At 36.9% G+C, this 17,764-nt stretch overlaps 1 protein-coding gene across 14 annotated transcripts in view; it reads left to right on the forward strand.

Annotated features, from left to right (window-relative positions):
• The window catches only part of KIAA0586 (KIAA0586 ortholog), a 168,988-nt gene that overhangs the window by 44,383 nt on the left and 106,841 nt on the right, over nucleotides 1–17,764 (forward strand). For all 14 annotated transcript variants that reach the window (XM_061429013.1, XM_061429008.1, XM_061429009.1 and 11 more), the window contains 3 exons: nucleotides 1,625–1,818; nucleotides 3,170–3,288; nucleotides 12,668–12,867. In XM_061429013.1, coding sequence (XP_061284997.1) covers nucleotides 1,625–1,818; nucleotides 3,170–3,288; nucleotides 12,668–12,867 — 513 coding nt within the window. The remainder of the gene's footprint in view (nucleotides 1–1,624; nucleotides 1,819–3,169; nucleotides 3,289–12,667; nucleotides 12,868–17,764) is intronic.

A 17,764-nucleotide genomic window follows, 5' to 3' on the forward strand; every position in this document is an offset into this window, starting at 1 on the left:
AGAAAATGCTTTTCAAGAGTTTTTTGAATATGCCAGAGAAATAAACCAACTTATTGGCAAAAATGTATTGATTATAAGGGTTTCTATTTTGATTAGTAAAGATGTGTTTGAGCCTAATTAGAATGATGTAAAGTTCAGGCCCTGAAACCACAATTACTTTTTGCACCAACCTATATAAAGGATGGGAGAAATAGAACATAGAGACTATTTGATTAATGATGTGTCATTAGACTTTCAAGAAGACATTTGTTCATGTTTCTTAGACTTTCAGAACTAAGACTAGCTTTGTTTATCATAAAATAAAACCTTATTTTAAATATTAAGAGATATGTAATATATTAGTTACTTGCTCACTGGTATGTTTTCTCTTGTGAGCTCCACATGAATGTCTTGAAGGCAAGAATATTATTTATCTTTATGTTCCTAATGTGTAGAAGTGACATTAGACAGTACAAATGAAAGAAACATTATAGAAATAGCAAAGAATTTGGACTTCAAAGAGGAGTGTGTCTACCCTTGCTCTGCCACTTAATAGCTGTGGAATTCATTTTTCAATAGGAGAATATTATTGAGTTACACTTTTTAAAGATCCTTAACTTTTTTTGAGGTACATACTGGATTATTTACAGATAAAATGATATGATATCTGTGATTTACTTCAAAATGATATGTGAAGGGGAAAGTGGATGGGGGAAGTATAGATGACATAGAGCTGGCATGAGTTGGTAATTTTAAAGTGGGGGAACAGGTAGGTGGGATTCTTGTCATTTATATATAGTGCTATTTTTTTAGCTTTAAATGTGTATCACATCAGATCAGATCAGTCGCTCAGTCATGTCCGACTCTTTGCGACCCCATGAATCGCAGCACGCCAGGCCCCCCTGTCCATCACCAACTCCCAGAGTTCACTCAGACTCACGTCCATTGAGTCAGTGATGCCATCCAGCCATCTTATCCTCTGTCGTCCCCTTCTCCTCCTGCCCCCAATCCCTCCCAGCATCAGAGTCTTTTCCAATGAGTCAACTCTTCGCGTGAGGTGGCCAAAGTACTGGAGTTTCAGCTTTAGCATCATTCCTTATATTTTTCATAATAGAAAGTTTAAAAATTCCGGAAATAACACTGGATCCTGATGTGATGGCACAATTAATGTGTAAAATAACCTAACTGCATTTTTGCTGTTCAGTTGCTAAGTCATGTACAACTCTTTGAGACCCCATGGGTCTCATAGCACACCAGGTTCCTTTGTCCTACACTATATGTTCCATAAGAGTAACAGCAATATTTGGAAGTATCAGTTTTACTATTATAATAAATTAATAAATATATAGGGGGAAATGTTGGTAATGTTTTATGCAGGAATAACCAAGTTCTCTAGTTTGTTTTTGACTATTTAAAATGAATATTGGGTTTTAAAAGACAAAATAATTATATAATTAGAGTTTCTTCAATGTACTTTATATGACAAATGTATGTATTATAGTGATACCACCAAATTAGAAAATGATATTTATTAATTTAGAAGTGTTGGTTAATTCAACTATTTATGTTCCCCACCTATACTTGTCATTCAGTAAGTGTTGAACAGTTACTTGAATATAATAGTTCTTTTTTTAATTATTACCAGGAAGAAGAAAAATGTGATGAAATTTCAGAATACTCTGAACCAATTCTGGAGTTTAACAGAAGTGTTAAAGCTGTTTCTACAAAATATAATGGCCCTCCATTTCCGCCAGTTGCTTCTACTTCTCAGCCCACTACTGATATTTTGGATAAAGTAATTCACAGAAAAGAAACATTGGAAAATAGCTTAATTCAGTGGTGAGTTTATAGTGTTGGTGGGCTGAACAGAATTGTAGTAGCAAGTATAGATAGAATGTATTAAGTTTTGGTTGAATATCTTCCTTGTTTCTTTTTGTTTATTACATTTTTTCTTTGGTGTACTAGTCACTGGACACTATCTGATGTGATGCCGAGGGTTTAACTAACTGTTGGAGGTATTATTTCTGTTCTTGAATATTTGTACATAGGCTGTCTATTATGGCAAAAGAGGCTATTGTTGAGTGACAAAAGAGCATTAAAAATGTTCACGTTCTTTGATCCAGTGGTTAATTTCCAGAAATTTATCCTAAGGAAATAATTAGTTCTACCAGTAGGCCATAGAATACTTATCATTTGTATTGTAGTGCTTACTGCAAACAAGGCACTGTTTTATTATGTATATATTATGTATATAAACTTATGAACTCTATTTTTATACTTACTTTTACCTGTGAGAAGCCTTAAAGAAGTTATGGAATAAACTATACAATTGACTATTAATACAGTTAGCAAGATTGGGTTTAAAAGAATATTTAATGATATAGAAAGATATTAATAACATACTGGTGCATAAATGAAGGAGGATACCAGGGATGCAACCATAGTTTAGAAGAGCTCACTAAAAAATGAATGTGCACGGGAAAAATATTGAAAAATAATACCGAGTTGTTAAATAACTTTGTTTATTCCTGAATCTGAGATTGTGAGTGAGCTTTTTTTTTTTTTTTTTTAGCTTTTATGTTTTCTCTGAATTTTTATACAATGAACATCTGTTACTTGTATAACAATAATAATAATTAAGAAGCCTGTTAGCATCTCTAAAGAAATGTATAGAAACAATCTCCCATTGTGTTTCCTTTCCTTTTCCTCTCCTACTTTCCCTTCCTAATAATGACCTTGAAAATAAGTTTTTTCCCTTTTTAGGGGAAAACTGCTTGTGTTGCAGTATATATATTTACTCCTTTGAAGAGAGTGTAGCTGATCTTTTCTAGCTTTGATCTTGTTGGGGTTTTACACATGCTTTCAGAGTAGGGAACCCAACATTTTAGGTGCATGATATGCCAGGTAGTCATTGACCTAACCTTATTTTGAATTTATGAGGTCTTTTAAACTTTTCATTAGACTGATCAGAAAGATTTTAATTTGATAAACTATCTTTAACACAGAGATTTGATGTGTTTTGCTAGGAGATATTTTTGAGTTTTTTCTTCTTTTCCAGGTTCAGCTTTCAGGATGACTACTTTCACATGTAAATTTTTGTGTCTGTGGGTACCAGTTATTTTTAAGGGTGATATTTCTAACCATTTATATATTTCAACTAAATTTAGGAATCCTTAACTTTTTCCCTCAGGGTAGAACAAGAAATAATGTCAAGAATGATCTCTGGGCTCCTTCCAATCCAGCAGCAGGCCACAGCTAATGTCAGTGTCTCAGTCAGTGAGGCCAGTGAGCCATTGACTTCTGACATTGGTAGGTAAAGTGGAATCTTTTAGCTTTTTCTGTTATTAAAAGACAAAACCTTCAGGTCATTGCAAATTTATGTATTCTAGAAATCATGTAGTCCTTAGTTGACAAAAGATAAAAGTCCTTTTCTTTTCAGTATGACCTCTCAGTTCTCTGTAGAGGAAGTTATTTCTCCCTTATGTTCTTATTCCATACTGTAGCATTCAGATTATTCTACCAGCCTCTGTCCCCTTCCCCCTAAATCTCTCTGTTATTTCCTGTAGCACTTTGTGTATGTGTATCTTTGTTATAGTAACTATCAAATTGTATTATGATTGGTTTGTATATCTGTCTCACTCACTAGGTTTTAAATTACTTATAAATAAGGATTTTTCTCATTTAGAGCCTAACTTTAAAAAAAATTAATATATTTATTTTAATTGGAGGCTAATTACTTTACAGTATTATACTGGTTTTTGCTGTACATTGACATGAATCAGCCATGGGTGTATGTGTGTTCCCCATCCTGAACCCCCCTCGCACCTCCCTCTCCACCCATTCCTAAGGGTCATCCCAGTGTTCCAGCCCTAAGCACCCTGTCTCATGCATTGAACCTGGACTGGCAATCTGTTTCACATATGATAATATACATGTTTCAATGCTATTCTCTCAAATCATCCCACCTTCGATTTCTCCCACAGAGTCCAAAAGTCTGTTTTTTATATCTGTGTCTCTTTTGCTGTCTCGCATATAGGGTCATTGTTACCATCTTTCTAAATTCCATATATATGCATTAGTATACTGTATTGGTGGTTTTCTTTCTGACTTACTTCACTATGTATAATAGGCTTCAGTTTCATCCACCTCACTAGAACTGATTCAAATGCATTCTTTTTAATAGCTGAGTAGTGAACTCTGGGAGTTGGTGATGGACAGGGAGGCCTGGCGTGCTGTGATTCATGGGGTCGCAAAGAGTCGGACACAACTGAGCAACTGAACTGAACTAAACTGAATATTCCATTGTGTAAATGTACCACAGCTTTCTTATCCATTTGTCTGCTGATGAACATCTAGGTTGCTTCCATGTCCTGGCTATTGTACAGTGCTGCTATGAACATTGGGGTACACATGTCTCTTTCAATTCTGGTTTCCTCGGTGTGTATGCCCAACAGTGGGATTGCTGGGTCGTATGGCAGTTCTATTTCCACTTTTTTAAGGAATCTCCACACTGTTCTCCATAGTGGCTGTACTAGTTTGCATTCCCACCAACAGTGTAAGAGGGTTCCCTTTTCTCCACACCCTCTCCAGCATTTATTATTTGTAGACTTTTGGATCGCAGCCATTCTGACTGGTGTGAAATGGTATCTCATAGTGGTTTTGATTTGCATTTCTCTGATAATGAGTGATGTTGAGCATCTTTTCATGTGTTTGTTAGCCATCTGTATGTCTTCTTTGGAGAAATGTCTATTTAGTTCTTTGGCCCATTTTTTGATTGGGTCATTTATTTTTCTGGAGTTGAGCTGTAGGAGTTGCTTGTATATTTTTGAGATTAGTTGTTTGTCAGTTGCTTCATTTGCTATTATTTTCTCCCATTCTGAAGGCTGTCTTTTCACCTTGCTAATAGTTTCCTTTGATGTGCAGAAGCTTTTAAGTTTAATTAGGTCCCATTTGTTTATTTTTGCTTTTATTTCCAATATTCTGGGAGGTGGGTCATAGAGGATCCTGCTGTGATGTATGTCAGAGAGTGTTTTGCCTATGTTCTCCTCTAGGAGTTTTATAGTTTCTGGTCTTACATTGAGATCTTTAATCCATTTTGAGTTTATTTTTGTGTATGGTGTTAGAAAGTGGTCTAGTTTCATTCTTTTACAAGTGGTTGACCAGATTTCCCAGCACCACTTGTTAAAGAGATTGTCTTTAATCCATTGTATATTCTTGCCTCCTTTGTCAAAGATAAGGTGTCCATAGGTGCATGGATTTATCTCTGGGCTTTCTGTTTTGTTCCATGGATCTATGTTTCTGTCTTTGTGCCAGTACCATACTGTCTTGATGACTGTAGCTTTGTAGTATAGTCTGAAGTCAGGCAGGTTGATTCCTGCAGTTTCATTCGTCTTTCTCAAGATTGCTTTGGCTATTCAAGGTTTTTGTATTTCCATACAAATTGTGAAATTATTTGTTCTACTTCTGTGAAAAATACCATTGGTAGCTTGATAGGGATTGCATTGAATCTATAGATTGCTTTGGGTAATATCCTCATTTTCACTATAAAGATTGTTCTGATCCATGAACATGGTATATTTCTCCATCTGTTTGTGTCATCTTGATTTCTTTGATCAGTGTTTTATAGTTTTCTGTACATGGGTCTTTTGTTTCTTTAGGTAGATTTATTCCTAAGTATTTTATTCTTTTCATTGCAATGGTGAATGGAATTGTTTCCTTAATTTCTCTGTTTTCTCATTGTTAGTGTATAGGAATGTAAGGGAAATTTGTGTGTTAACTTTATATCCTGCAACTTTACTATATTCATTGATTAGCTCTAGTAGTTTTCTGGTGGAGTCTTTAGGGTTTTCTGTATAGAGGATCATGTCATCTGCATACAGTGAGAGTTTTACTTCTTCTTTTCCAATCTGAATTCCTTTTATTTCTTTTCCTGCTTTGATTGCTGTGGCTAAAACTTCCAAAACTATGTTGAATAGTAGTGGTGTGAGTGGGCATCCTTATCTTGTTCCTGACTTTAGGGGAAATGCTTTCAATATTTCATCATTGAGCATAATGTTTGCTGTGGGTTTGTCATATATGGCTTTTATTATGTTGAGGTATGTTCGTTCTCTGTCTGCTTTCTGGAGGGTTTTTATCATAAGTGGATGTTGAATTTTGTCAAAGGCCTTCTCTGCATCTATTGAGATAATCATATGGTTTTTATCTTTCAATTTGTTAATGTGGTGTATCACATTGATTGATTTGTGAATATTGAAGAATCCTTGCATCCCTGGGCTAAAGCCCACTTGGTCATGATGTATGCTCTTTTTAATATGTTGTTGGATTCTGTTTGCTAGAATTTTGTTAAGGATTTTTGCATCTATGTTCATCAATGATATTGGCCTGTAGTTTTCTTTTTTTGTGGCATCTTTGTCTGGTTTTGGTATTAGGGTGATGGTGGCTTCATAGAATGAGTTTGGAAGTTTACCTTCCTCTGCAATTTTCTGGAAGAGTTTGAGTAGGATAGGTGTTAGCTCTTCTCTAAATTTTTGGTACAATTCAGCTGTGTAGCAATCTAGTCCTGGGCTTTTGTTTGCTGGAAGATTTCTGATTACAGTTTCGATTTCCATGCTTATGATGAGTCTGTTAAGATATTCTATTTTTCTGGTTCAGTTTTGGAAAGTTATACTTTTCTAAGAATTTTCCCATTTCTTCCAAGTTGTCCATTTTGTTGACATATAGTTGCTGATAGTAGTCTCTTACGATCCTTTGTATTTCTGTGTTTGTTGTGATTTCTCCATTTTCATTTCTAATTTTGTTGATTTGATTCTTCTCCTTTTTTTTTTTTTTTTTGATGAGACTGGCTAATGGTTTGTCTATTTTATTTACCTTCTCAAAGAACCAGCTTTTAGCTTTGTTGATTTTTGCTGTGGTCTCCTTTGTTTCTTTTTCATTTATTTCTGCCCTAATTTTTATGATTTCTTTCCTTCTACTAACCCTGGGCTTCTTCATTTCTTCTTTTTCTAGTTGCTTTAAGTATAAAGTTAGGTTATTTATTTGATTTTTCTCTTGTTTCTTAGGGTAAGCTTGTATTGCTATGAACCTTCCCCTTAGCACTGTTTTTACTGAATCCTATAGATTTTGGGTTGTTGTGTTTTCATTTTCATTTGTTTCTGTGCATATTTTGATTTTTTAAAATTTCTTCTGTGGTTTGGTAGTTATTCAGAAGCATGTTGTTTAACCTCCATGTGTTTGTATTTTTAATAGTTTTTTTCCTGTAGTTGACATCTGATCTTTTCACATTGTGATCAGAAAAGATACTTGAAATAATTTCAATTTTTTTGAATTTACCAAGGCTAGATTTATGGCCCAGAATGTGATCTATCCTGGAGAAGGTTCTGTGTGCACTTGAGAAAAAGGTGAAATTCGTTGTTTTGGGGTGAAACGTCCTATAGATATCAATTAGGTCTAACTGGTCCATTGTATCATTTAAAGTTTGTGTTTCCTTGCTAATTTTCTGTTTAGTTGATCTATCCATAGGTGTGAGTGGGATATTAAAGTCTCCCACTATTATTGTGTTACTGTTAATTTCCCCTTTCATACTTGTTAGCATTTGCCTTACATATTGCGGTGTTCCTAATGTTGAGTGCATATATATTTATAATTGTTATATCATCTTCTTGGATTGATTCTTTGATCATTATGTAGTGTCCTTCTTTGTCTCTTTTCACGGCCTTTATTTCAAAGTCTATTTTATCTGATATGAGTATTGCTACTTCTGCTTTCTTTTGGTCTCCGTTTGCATGAAATATCTTTTTCCAGCCCTTCACTATCAGTCTGTATGTGTCCCTTGTTTTGAGGTAGGTCACTTGTAGACAGCATATAGAGGGGTCTTGTTTTTGCATCCATTCACCCAGTCTTTGTCTTTTGGTTGGGGCATTCAACCCATTTACATTTAAGGTAATTATTGATAAGTATGATCCCATTAGGAGAAAGCAGTGGCAATCCACTCCAGTGTTCTTGCCTGGAGAATCCCAGGGACAGGGGAGCCTGGCGGGTTGCCGTCTATGGGGTCACACAGAGTCGGACGTGACTAAAGCGACTTAGCAGCAGCAGCAGCAGCAGCATGATCCCGTTGCCATTTACTTTTTGGGGGGGATTCTAGTTTATAAACCTTTTCTGTGTTTCCTGTATAGAGAAGATCCTTTAGCATTTGTTGAAGAACTGGTTTGGTGGTGCTGAGTTCTCTGAGCCTTTGCTTGTCTGTAAAGCTTTTAATTTCTCCTTCATATTTGAATGAGATCCTTGCTGGGTACAGTAATCTGGGTTGTAGGTTTTTCTCTTTCATCACTTTAAGTGTGTCCTGCCATTCCCTTCTGGCCACAAGAGTTTCTATTGAAAGATCAGCTGTAATCCTTATGGGAATCCCCTTGTGTGTTATTTGTTGTTTTTGCTTTGATGCTTTTAATATTTGTTCTTTGTGTTTGATCTTCATTAATTTGATTAATATGTGTCTTGGGGTGTTTCGCCTTGGGTTTATACTGTTTGGGACTCTCTGGGTTTCTTGGACTTGGGTGGCTATTTCCTTCCCCATTTTAGGGAAGTTTTCAACTATTATCTCCTCAAGTATTTTCTCATGGTCTTTCTTTTTGTCTTCTTCTTCTGGGGCTCCTATGATTTGAATGTTGGGGTGTTTAATATTGTCCCAGAGGTCTCTGAGGTTGTCCTCGTTTCTTTTAATTCGTTTTTCTTTTTTCCTCTCTGATCCATTTATTTATACCATTCTATCTTCTGCCTCACTTATCCTATCTTTTGCCTCAGTTATTTTACTGTTGGTTCCCTCCAGAGTATTTTTGTTCTCAGTTATTGCATTATTCATTATTGAGTGACTCTTTTTTATTTCTTCTAGGTCCTTGTTAAACCTTTCTTGTGTCTTTTCAGTCTTTGTCTCCAGACTATTTTTCTGTAACTCCATTTTGTTTTAAAGATTTTGGATCATTTTTACTATCATTATTCTGAATTCTTTTTCAGGTAGACTCCCTATCTCCTCCTCTTTGGTTTGGTTTGGTGGGCATTTATCATGTTCCTTTACCTGCTGAATATTTCTCTGCCTTTTCACCTTGATTAGATTGGCCTTTCTGTATGCTGGAAGTTTGTGGTTCCTTTTTTTTATGGAGGTTCCTCCCTGTGGGTTTGGTTGGACAAGTGGCTTGTCAAGGTTTCCTGGTTAGGGAAGCTTGCATTGGTGTTCTGGTGGGTGGAGCTGGATCTCTTCTCTGTGGAGTGCAAGGAAGTGTCCAGTCGTGAGTTTTAAGGTGCCTATGGGTTTGGTGTGACTTTTGGCCGCCTATATTTCAATGCTCAGGCTTATGTTCCTGCATTGTTGAAGAATTAGCTTGGTATGTCTTGCTCTGAAACTTGTTGGCTCTTGGGTGGAGGTTGGTTTCAGTGTAGGTATGGAGGATTTTGGATGAGCTCTTGTCAATTAATGTTCCCTAGAGTCAGGAGTTTTCTGGTGTTCTCAAGTTTTGGATTTAAGCCTCTTGCCTCTGGCTTTCAGTCTTATTCTTACAGTAGCCTCAAGGCTTCTCCAACCATACAACATGGATGATAAACCATCTAGGTTAGTGGTAAAAAGATTCTCCACAGTGAGGGACACCCAGAGAGGTTCACAGAGTTACATGGAGAAGAGAAGAGGGAGGAGGGAGATAGAGGTGACCAGAAGGAGAAGAGGGGGAATCAAAAGGGGAGAGAGGAATGTAGCTAGTAATCAATTCCCTATGTGCTCTCCATGGTCTGGAATAGTCAGAGAGGTTCACAGATTAACATAGAGAAGGGAAGAGGGAGGAAGGAGATGGAGGTGACCAAGAGGAGAAGAGGGGGAGTCAAAAGGAAAGAGACAGATCTAGCCAGTAATCAGTTCCCTTAGAGCCTAACTCTTGACTGACACCTAGTGATAAAGTCATTTTGTCGTGTTAGAAGAAACTTTTTTGAAAGAAGACATCTAGGAATACAAAGCTGAAAGAAAACGAAAACCAATTCATCCAAATAATTGCTCCAAGAATATTTCAAAATCTGTTGAAAAAGCAACAGATGGAAAATGTCAGTCAAAATGAAACTGAAATAAAAAAGAACTAGAAGCTAAAGAGAAGGCAAAGCACCATGAAATATGTCTTGGAGAAACAGGCAGTTGGACTCCCATAGCTTTTGGTCAAGATTCTAGTTGTGGAGATGGTATTCAGCAATCCCAAGACAAGGAGACCAGTCCAGGAAAGCAAACAAGTATCTCCAAAGATTCATCCAGTTTATAAGGAATATTATCCAAACTGCCGGATACTTTTTCCTCATTGCTAGGTCAGAATGTCTTGATGGCATATTTTGGAGTGTTTGCATTCTCCAGCAGTCTCTCCTGCTAGCACAAAGCAGGGCTAGTAACGGTCCTCTTCGCAGTCCATCACGTGGGTCAGGTGGCGGTTTCAGTGAACTAATTCAGGCTTTGTCGCCTTAAGGAAAGATGGTCTAATATAGAGGGTGTTTAGATTCTGTTCTGTTTCTTTAAAAGCATCTATGTTCTCTTTTGTTTTCCTTGAGTAGGGCTTTTAGGTTTTATAACAGAGATATTCTGATTTTTTATCATGTTGAAACATGGAATTATGGGAACTAAAAAGGAGACATATTGACATATATTTTTGAATTTGGGTATGGGATTATGGTGGTCTTTGCTGTGGTAGCTCCAGAGTAAATTGTTATTACTTACCTCTCAACAAGTGATCCCAAGATATCTGTACCTACCTTTTAGGGAATTCTGAGTAACGCTGCCATCAGTTCAGTTCAGTTCGGTTGCTCAGTCGTGTCTGACTCTTTGCAACCTCATGAATCGCAGCACGCCAGGCCTCCCTGTCCATCACCAACTCCCGGAGTTCACCCAGACTCATGTCCATCGAGTCAGTGATGCCATCCAGCCACCTCATCCTCTGTCGTCCCCTTTTCCTCCTGCCCCCAATCCCTCCCAGCATCAGAGTGTTTTCCAGTGAGTCAACTCTTCACATGAGGTGGCCAAAGTACTGGAGTTTCAGCTTTAGCATCATTCCTTCCAAAGAAATCCCAGGGCTGATCTCCTTCAGAATGGACTGGTTGGATCTGCTTGTAGTCCAAGGGACTCTCAAGAGTCTTTTCCAACACCACAGTTCAAAAGCATCAATTCTTCGGTGCTCAGCCTTGTTCACAGTCCAACTCTCACATCCATACATGACCACAGGAAAAACCATAGCCTTGACTAGACAGACCTTTGTTGGCAAAGTAATGTCTCTGCTTTTGAATATGCTGTCTAGGTTGGTCATAACTTTCCTTCCAAGGAGTAAGCGTCTTTTAATTTCATGGCTGCAGTCACCATCTGCAGTGATTTTGGAGCCCAGAAAAATAAAGTCTGACACTGTTTCCACTGTTTCCCCATCTATTTCCCATGAAGTGATGGGACCGGATGCCATAATCTTCGTTTTCTGAATGTTGAGTTTTAAGCCAACTTTTTCACTCTCCACTTTCACTTTCATCAAGAGGCTTTTTAGTTCCTCTTCACTTTCTGCCATAAGGATGGTGTCATCTGCATATCTGAGGTGATTGATATTTCTCCTGGCAATCTTGATTCCAGCTTGTGCTTCTTCCAGTCTAGCGTTTCTCATGATGTACTCTGCATATAAGTTAAATAAACAGGGTGACAATATACAGCCTTGACATACTCCTTTTCCTATTTGGAACCAGTCTTTTGTTCCATGTCCAGTTCTAACTGTTGCTTCCTGACCTGCATACAAATTTCTCAAGAGGCAGGTCAGGTGGTCTGCTATTCCCATCTCTTTCAGAATTTTCCACAGTTTATTGTGATCCACACAGTCAAAGGCTTTGGCATAGTCAATAAAACAGAAATAGATGTTTTCTGGAACTCTCTTGCTTTTTCCATGATCCAGCGAATGCTGCCATAGTTGTACTAACTAAGAAGTAGTACTCTTTGAGAGGTCATATTTCCATCAAGTTGTATTGATCACTGTTTATATGTTTTCCACACAGAGCTTTAGCGATATAGTCACTTTAAGCCTAATAAAGTCTCTTTAGGACGTTTTACTGACATCCTATATTCATACAAGTGAAAATTACAACCCATTTGGAAAATTAATATACCTATAGAGCTGCTGACATCAAGCCCCTAAACTATGTTAAAAGTTTGAGGAGGATTATCTGTAGTGTTAGTAATGGATATATCTGAAACTAGAGAAGGAAGTAAGGTTTGTCTTCATTTTTATGAAGAAGCTGCCATTTTTCTAAATATCTCCCTATAGCCCTTGTGTTTTGTCCGGATCCATCACAGGGTTTTCCTGATCCCCTTCTCTTGGAAATGTAGATTTTTTTTCAGATGAAAACCTTAAAGTGGCTGCAAATCCTTTTTAATCACTAAATTTTGTAGTGGTAGGGAAGAGGCCATATAAGTAAGTTTTCATTTGAATGTTTTCTTCCCCTGTTTAGTTTCTCTAGAGACAATGTTCATTATGTGAGTTTCCATCTTATTGTCTTGCATAATAAGTAGATTTTGTATTTTCATTTAATTCCTCGTTACACCATCTCATACACATATGTTCACATCTCTAAAATTATAAGAATTAAGACTTAGAATGCAAGCATGTTTTTTTCACACTTATTCTAAAGTTCTGTCATTTTTTAGTGGAAGGAACAAGCAGTGGTGCGCTCCAGCTTTTTGTCGATGCTGGGGTTCCTGTGAATTCAGACATGATCAGGCATATTGTAAATGAAGCTCTTGCTGAGACCATTGCTGTCATGCTAGGTGACAGAGAAGCAAAGAAGCCAGATCCTGTTGTTACAGGTGTTTCTGGGGATGTTTCAACAAGTGAAACACACTTCCCGGTAGGTATGACTCTTTTTCATGACTTGAAGTCCTGGGCAATTTTTAATACCTTTGTTAAAGAACAGTAAAACGGACAGATTTTAAATTGGGTCAAAAGATCATAGTTTGTGGTGGAGACTGATTTATTGTAGCTATGATTACAATAAAAATTACCCTTGTATTTTATTTTAAAAACTCTAAAATCTTAGAAAGTATAATACAGTGAACACCTGTGTATGCTTTATCTACATTTACCAATTGACAACATTCTGACACCTTTTCTTTGTCTTTGTATGTTGTGCATCATATATTCTGATTTTTTGGCTGCATTGGGTCTTCACTGCAACACATGCACTTCTCTTGTTGTGGAGCATGGGCTCTAGAGGCCATGGACTCAGCAGTTGCGATGTGCTGGCTCTCGAGTTGTGGTGCACAGGCTTATTTCCCCACAGCATGTGGGATCTTAGGTCCTCAACCAAGTATTGAACGTTCGTCCCCTTGGAAGGTGAATTCTTAACCACTGGACCACCAAGGATGTCCCTATATATTCTTTAAAAGTCATTTGACAGTTGTAGATATCATGATACTTTACTTCTAAAAGCATCAGCAGTATGTCCTAAGAATAAGATTCTTTATTACATATCCAAAATACCATTATTATGCCCCCCCAGTTTAACACGAATGTGTTAATACTATATAATATAGAGTCCATATTTGAATTCCTTCAGTTGTTCCAAAAGTATCCTTATAGCTTTTTTCTTTTTAAGTTCAAGATATAGCTAACAATCACATGCATTGCTTTTGGTTCTTACATAAACTGATATTTTTAATCTTTAAAAAAAAATATATTTTAAGCATTTCTGTTGTTGTTTAATCAAACTTTCTATGTTAAATAGAGTTTCTAATCTATTATAGTAAGATGGAATTATACAAAACCACTCCTGGTGGGCAGGGAGGAGAGGAAGTATCCAGGTAGGAAAGTGGGAGGTGCAAACTACTGGGTTTAAGATAGGCTCAAGAATGCATTGTTCATTACCATATGTAAAATGGGTAGCCAGTGGGAATTTGCTGTATGATGAAGGCACTCAAAGCTGGTGCTTTGTGACAACCTACAGGGGTGGGACAGGGAAGGAGAGGGGAGAGAGGTTCAAGAGGGAGGGGACATATGTATACCTATGGCCAACTCATATTAGTGTATGGCAGAAACTATCACAATATTGTAAAATAATCCTTTAATTAAAAATTTAAAAAATTAATAAAAGGATGTATTGTAGAACACAGGGAATATAGCCAGTATTTTGTAGTAACTGTAAATGGACTGCAACCTTTAAGAATTGTATAAAATTTTTTTTTAAACCAAAAAAAAGAAATTATGCAAAACCAGAATGTACTGTGTATTACCAACTCTTTAAAACTTCATAGTCAATTCTGATCCTGTAGATAATATAGACATCATTTTATATTGGTGAAACATTTTAACTGACTCATTTAAAGTATAAACATAAAGTTACATATTTGAATTTTATGGAAATCCATGTCAGGTAATTGGTATAGTGTTATTAGTTTGCCAGAGATTTGATACATAGTTTTGTTCCATGCTTTATTTATTAACTCATCAGTAATGTATGTAGTACAGATGTTGCCAGGGTTATGATTCTGCCTATACTAATTAATTTTGTCTTCTGTCCATATATTGCATATATTTTTATGAGGGTAATTTAATGAAAAAACATAGAAAAATCAGTATAAATCGGAAATATATGTAATTGTTAAGAGCATGAACTTTGGAGCTGGGAAGATCTGAATTTGAACCCTCAGTTCTGTTACTTTAGTTTTGAGATCTACTTTATACTAGAGATAAAATTTTAGAGTTTAAATAATGACAGCTTTACCAAAATCTGCTTTATGAATATTAAAGTGGCCAAGTTTTCTTCTCCCATTGGCATATTGTTCCTTATCTTAAGAATTGTCATGACTTCTTTTGCCTTTTAATCTTTTATAAATATTTTAAATTCGTTTTCAAATACTATAAAATATTTTGCTGGGATTTGTGTGAGAATTAATTCAGTTTTGGTTGGTTTAATTTGGGAAGAATTGACATCTTTATGATACGGTATCTTGTTGAGCCATAATACAAGATTTTGTGGAAGATTCAATGAAATGATGTATGAAAGAACTAACCTAGTTAAATACTCAATAACTAATTGTTTATCATTATTATCATTATTACCCATTACCAAGACTAGTAGAATATCTTTAAGTTTCTCATGATGATGAGTCAGTAGCGTTATATTTGAAAACAGCACTCTTATGCTATTGGCTTATGCAGTTAAGAAGAATAAAACATATGGTATATTTCTTTCACTTAAAAAACAAAGCTAAGAATATGCAAAATGTTAAGCAATGCTATGGATTTTTTTTCTTTTTTCTGCATCACGTGGCTTACGGGATCTTAGTTCCTCAATCAGAAATCAAATCCGGGCCCCAGCGGTAAAAGCACCAAGTTCTAACCACTGGATAGCCAGGGAATTCCCAATGTGATAGAATTATTAATATGATTCATGATTTTTAAATTATATATCAATTTGCAACTCAAAATACACAATGAAGACCAATCACCCCGCTATAAAAGTATGTTTTAGAAAGGGAAAAGACAAATAGAAAAATACAGAAAAGACATGTCTAGACAGTTCACAAAGCAAAACGAAATACAAAGCAAAAGGTGGTTAGTCTCACTGATAGTAAAAAAAATAAAAAAAAATCATAAATCATTGAAATTTCATTTTTACATATCATATTGGAAAAACTCGAAGTCTGATTAATGCCATTGTTCAGCAAACCTTTGGGAAGCATAAATTCTCATACCTTCTGGTGTTAGTGTAAAATGACACTCGTTAAAAGGAAATTTGGCAATATGTATTCAAATTAAGAATTCTGTTAGCCCATTAATCAAGCAGTCCCACCTCTGAGAATTTATTCTGTATGTCAGTCAGTCAGTCAGTTCAGTCACTCAGTCGTGTCCGACTCATATGCTTCCCCAGAATTCTCCACCCGACTCTGAAAAACACACAAGGCTTTCTGTATTCTGGTTTTTAAATCTCATGACATAGTTCAGTTCAGTTCAGCTACTCAGTTGTGTCCAACTCTTTGCGACCCCATGAATCACAGCACGCCAGGCCTCCCTGTCCATCACCAACTCCCGGAGTTCACCCAAACTATTGTGCATCGAGTTGGTGATGCCATCCAGCCATCTCATCCTCTGTCATCCCTTCCTCCTCCTGCCCCCAGTGCCTCCCAGCATCAGGGTCTTTCCAGTGAGTCAACTCTTCTCATGAGGTGGCCAAAGTATTGGAGTTTCAGCCTTAGCATCAGTCCTTCCAATGAACACCCAGGACTTATTTCCGTTAGGATGGACTGGTTGGATCTCCTTGCAGTCCAAGGGACTCTCAAGAATCTTCTCCAACACCACAGTTCAAAAGCATCAATTCTTCGGTGCTCAGCTTTCTTCACAGTCCAACTCTCACATCCATACATGACCACTGGAAAAACCATAGCCTAGACTAGACGGACCTTTGTTGGCAAAGTAATGTCTCTGCTTTTGAATATGTTATCTAGGTTGGTCATAACTTTCCTTCCAAGGAGTAAGCATCTTTTAATTTCATGGCTGCAGTCACCATCTGCAGTGATGTTGGAGCCCAAAAAAATAAAGTCTGACACTGTTTCCACTGTTTCACCATCTATTTGCCATGAAGTGATGGGACCGAATGCCAGGATCTTCGTTTTCTGAATGTTAAGCTTTAAGCCAACTTTTTCACTCTCCTCTTTTACTTTCATCAAGGGGCTTTTGAGTTCCTCTTCACTTTCTGCCATAAAGGTGGTGTCATCTGCATATCTGAGGTTATTGATATTTCTCCCAGCAGTCTTGATTCCAGCTTGTGCTTCTTTCAGCCCAGCGTTACTCATGCTGTACTCTGCATATAAGTAAAATAAGCAGGGTGACAATATACAGCCTTGACGTACTCCTTTTCCTATTTGGAACCAGTCTGTTGTTCCATGTCCAGTTCTAACTGTTGCTTCCTGACGTGCATATAGGTTTCTCGAGAGGCAGGTCAGGTGGTCTGGTACTCCCATCTCTTTCAAAATTTTCCACAGTTTATTGTGATCCACACAGTCAAAGGCTTTGGCATAGTCAATAAAACAGAAATAGATGTTTATCTGGAACTCTCTTGTTTTTCTGATGATCCATCGGTTGTTGGCAATTTGATCTCTGGTTCCTCTGCCTTTTCTAAAACCAGCTTGAACATCAGGAAGTTCACGGTTCACATATTGCTGAAGCCTGGCTTGGAGAATTTTGAGCATTACTTTACTAGCATGTGAGCTGAGTACAATTGTGTGGTAGTTTGAGCATTCTTTGGCATTGCCTTTCTTTGGGATTGGAATGAAAACAGACCCTTTCCAGTCCTGTGGCCACTGCTGAGTTTTCCAAATTTGCTAGCGTATTGAGTACAGCACTTTTACAGCATCATCTTTCAGGATTTGAAATAGCTCCACTGGAATTCCATCACCTCCACTAGCTTTGTTCGTAGTGATGCTTTCTAAGGCCCACTTGACGTCACATTCCAGAATGTCTGGCTCTAGGTGAGTGATCACACCATCGTGATTATCTTGGTTGTGAAGATGTTTTTTGTATAGTTCTCCTGTGTATTCTTGCCACCTCTTCTTAATATGTTCTGCTTCTATTAGGTCCATACCATTTCTGTCCTTTATCAAGCCCGTCTTTGCATGAAATGTTCCCTTGGTATCTGTTATTTTCTTGAAGAGATCACTAGTCTTTGCCATTCTGTTGTTTTCCTCTATTTCTTTGCATTGATCTCTGAGGAAGGCTTTCTTATCTCTCCTTGCTATCCAAAAAAAATA

Source organism: Bos javanicus, chromosome 10 (genome assembly GCF_032452875.1).
Source record: "Bos javanicus breed banteng chromosome 10, ARS-OSU_banteng_1.0, whole genome shotgun sequence".
Lineage (NCBI taxonomy): Eukaryota > Metazoa > Chordata > Mammalia > Artiodactyla > Bovidae > Bos > Bos javanicus.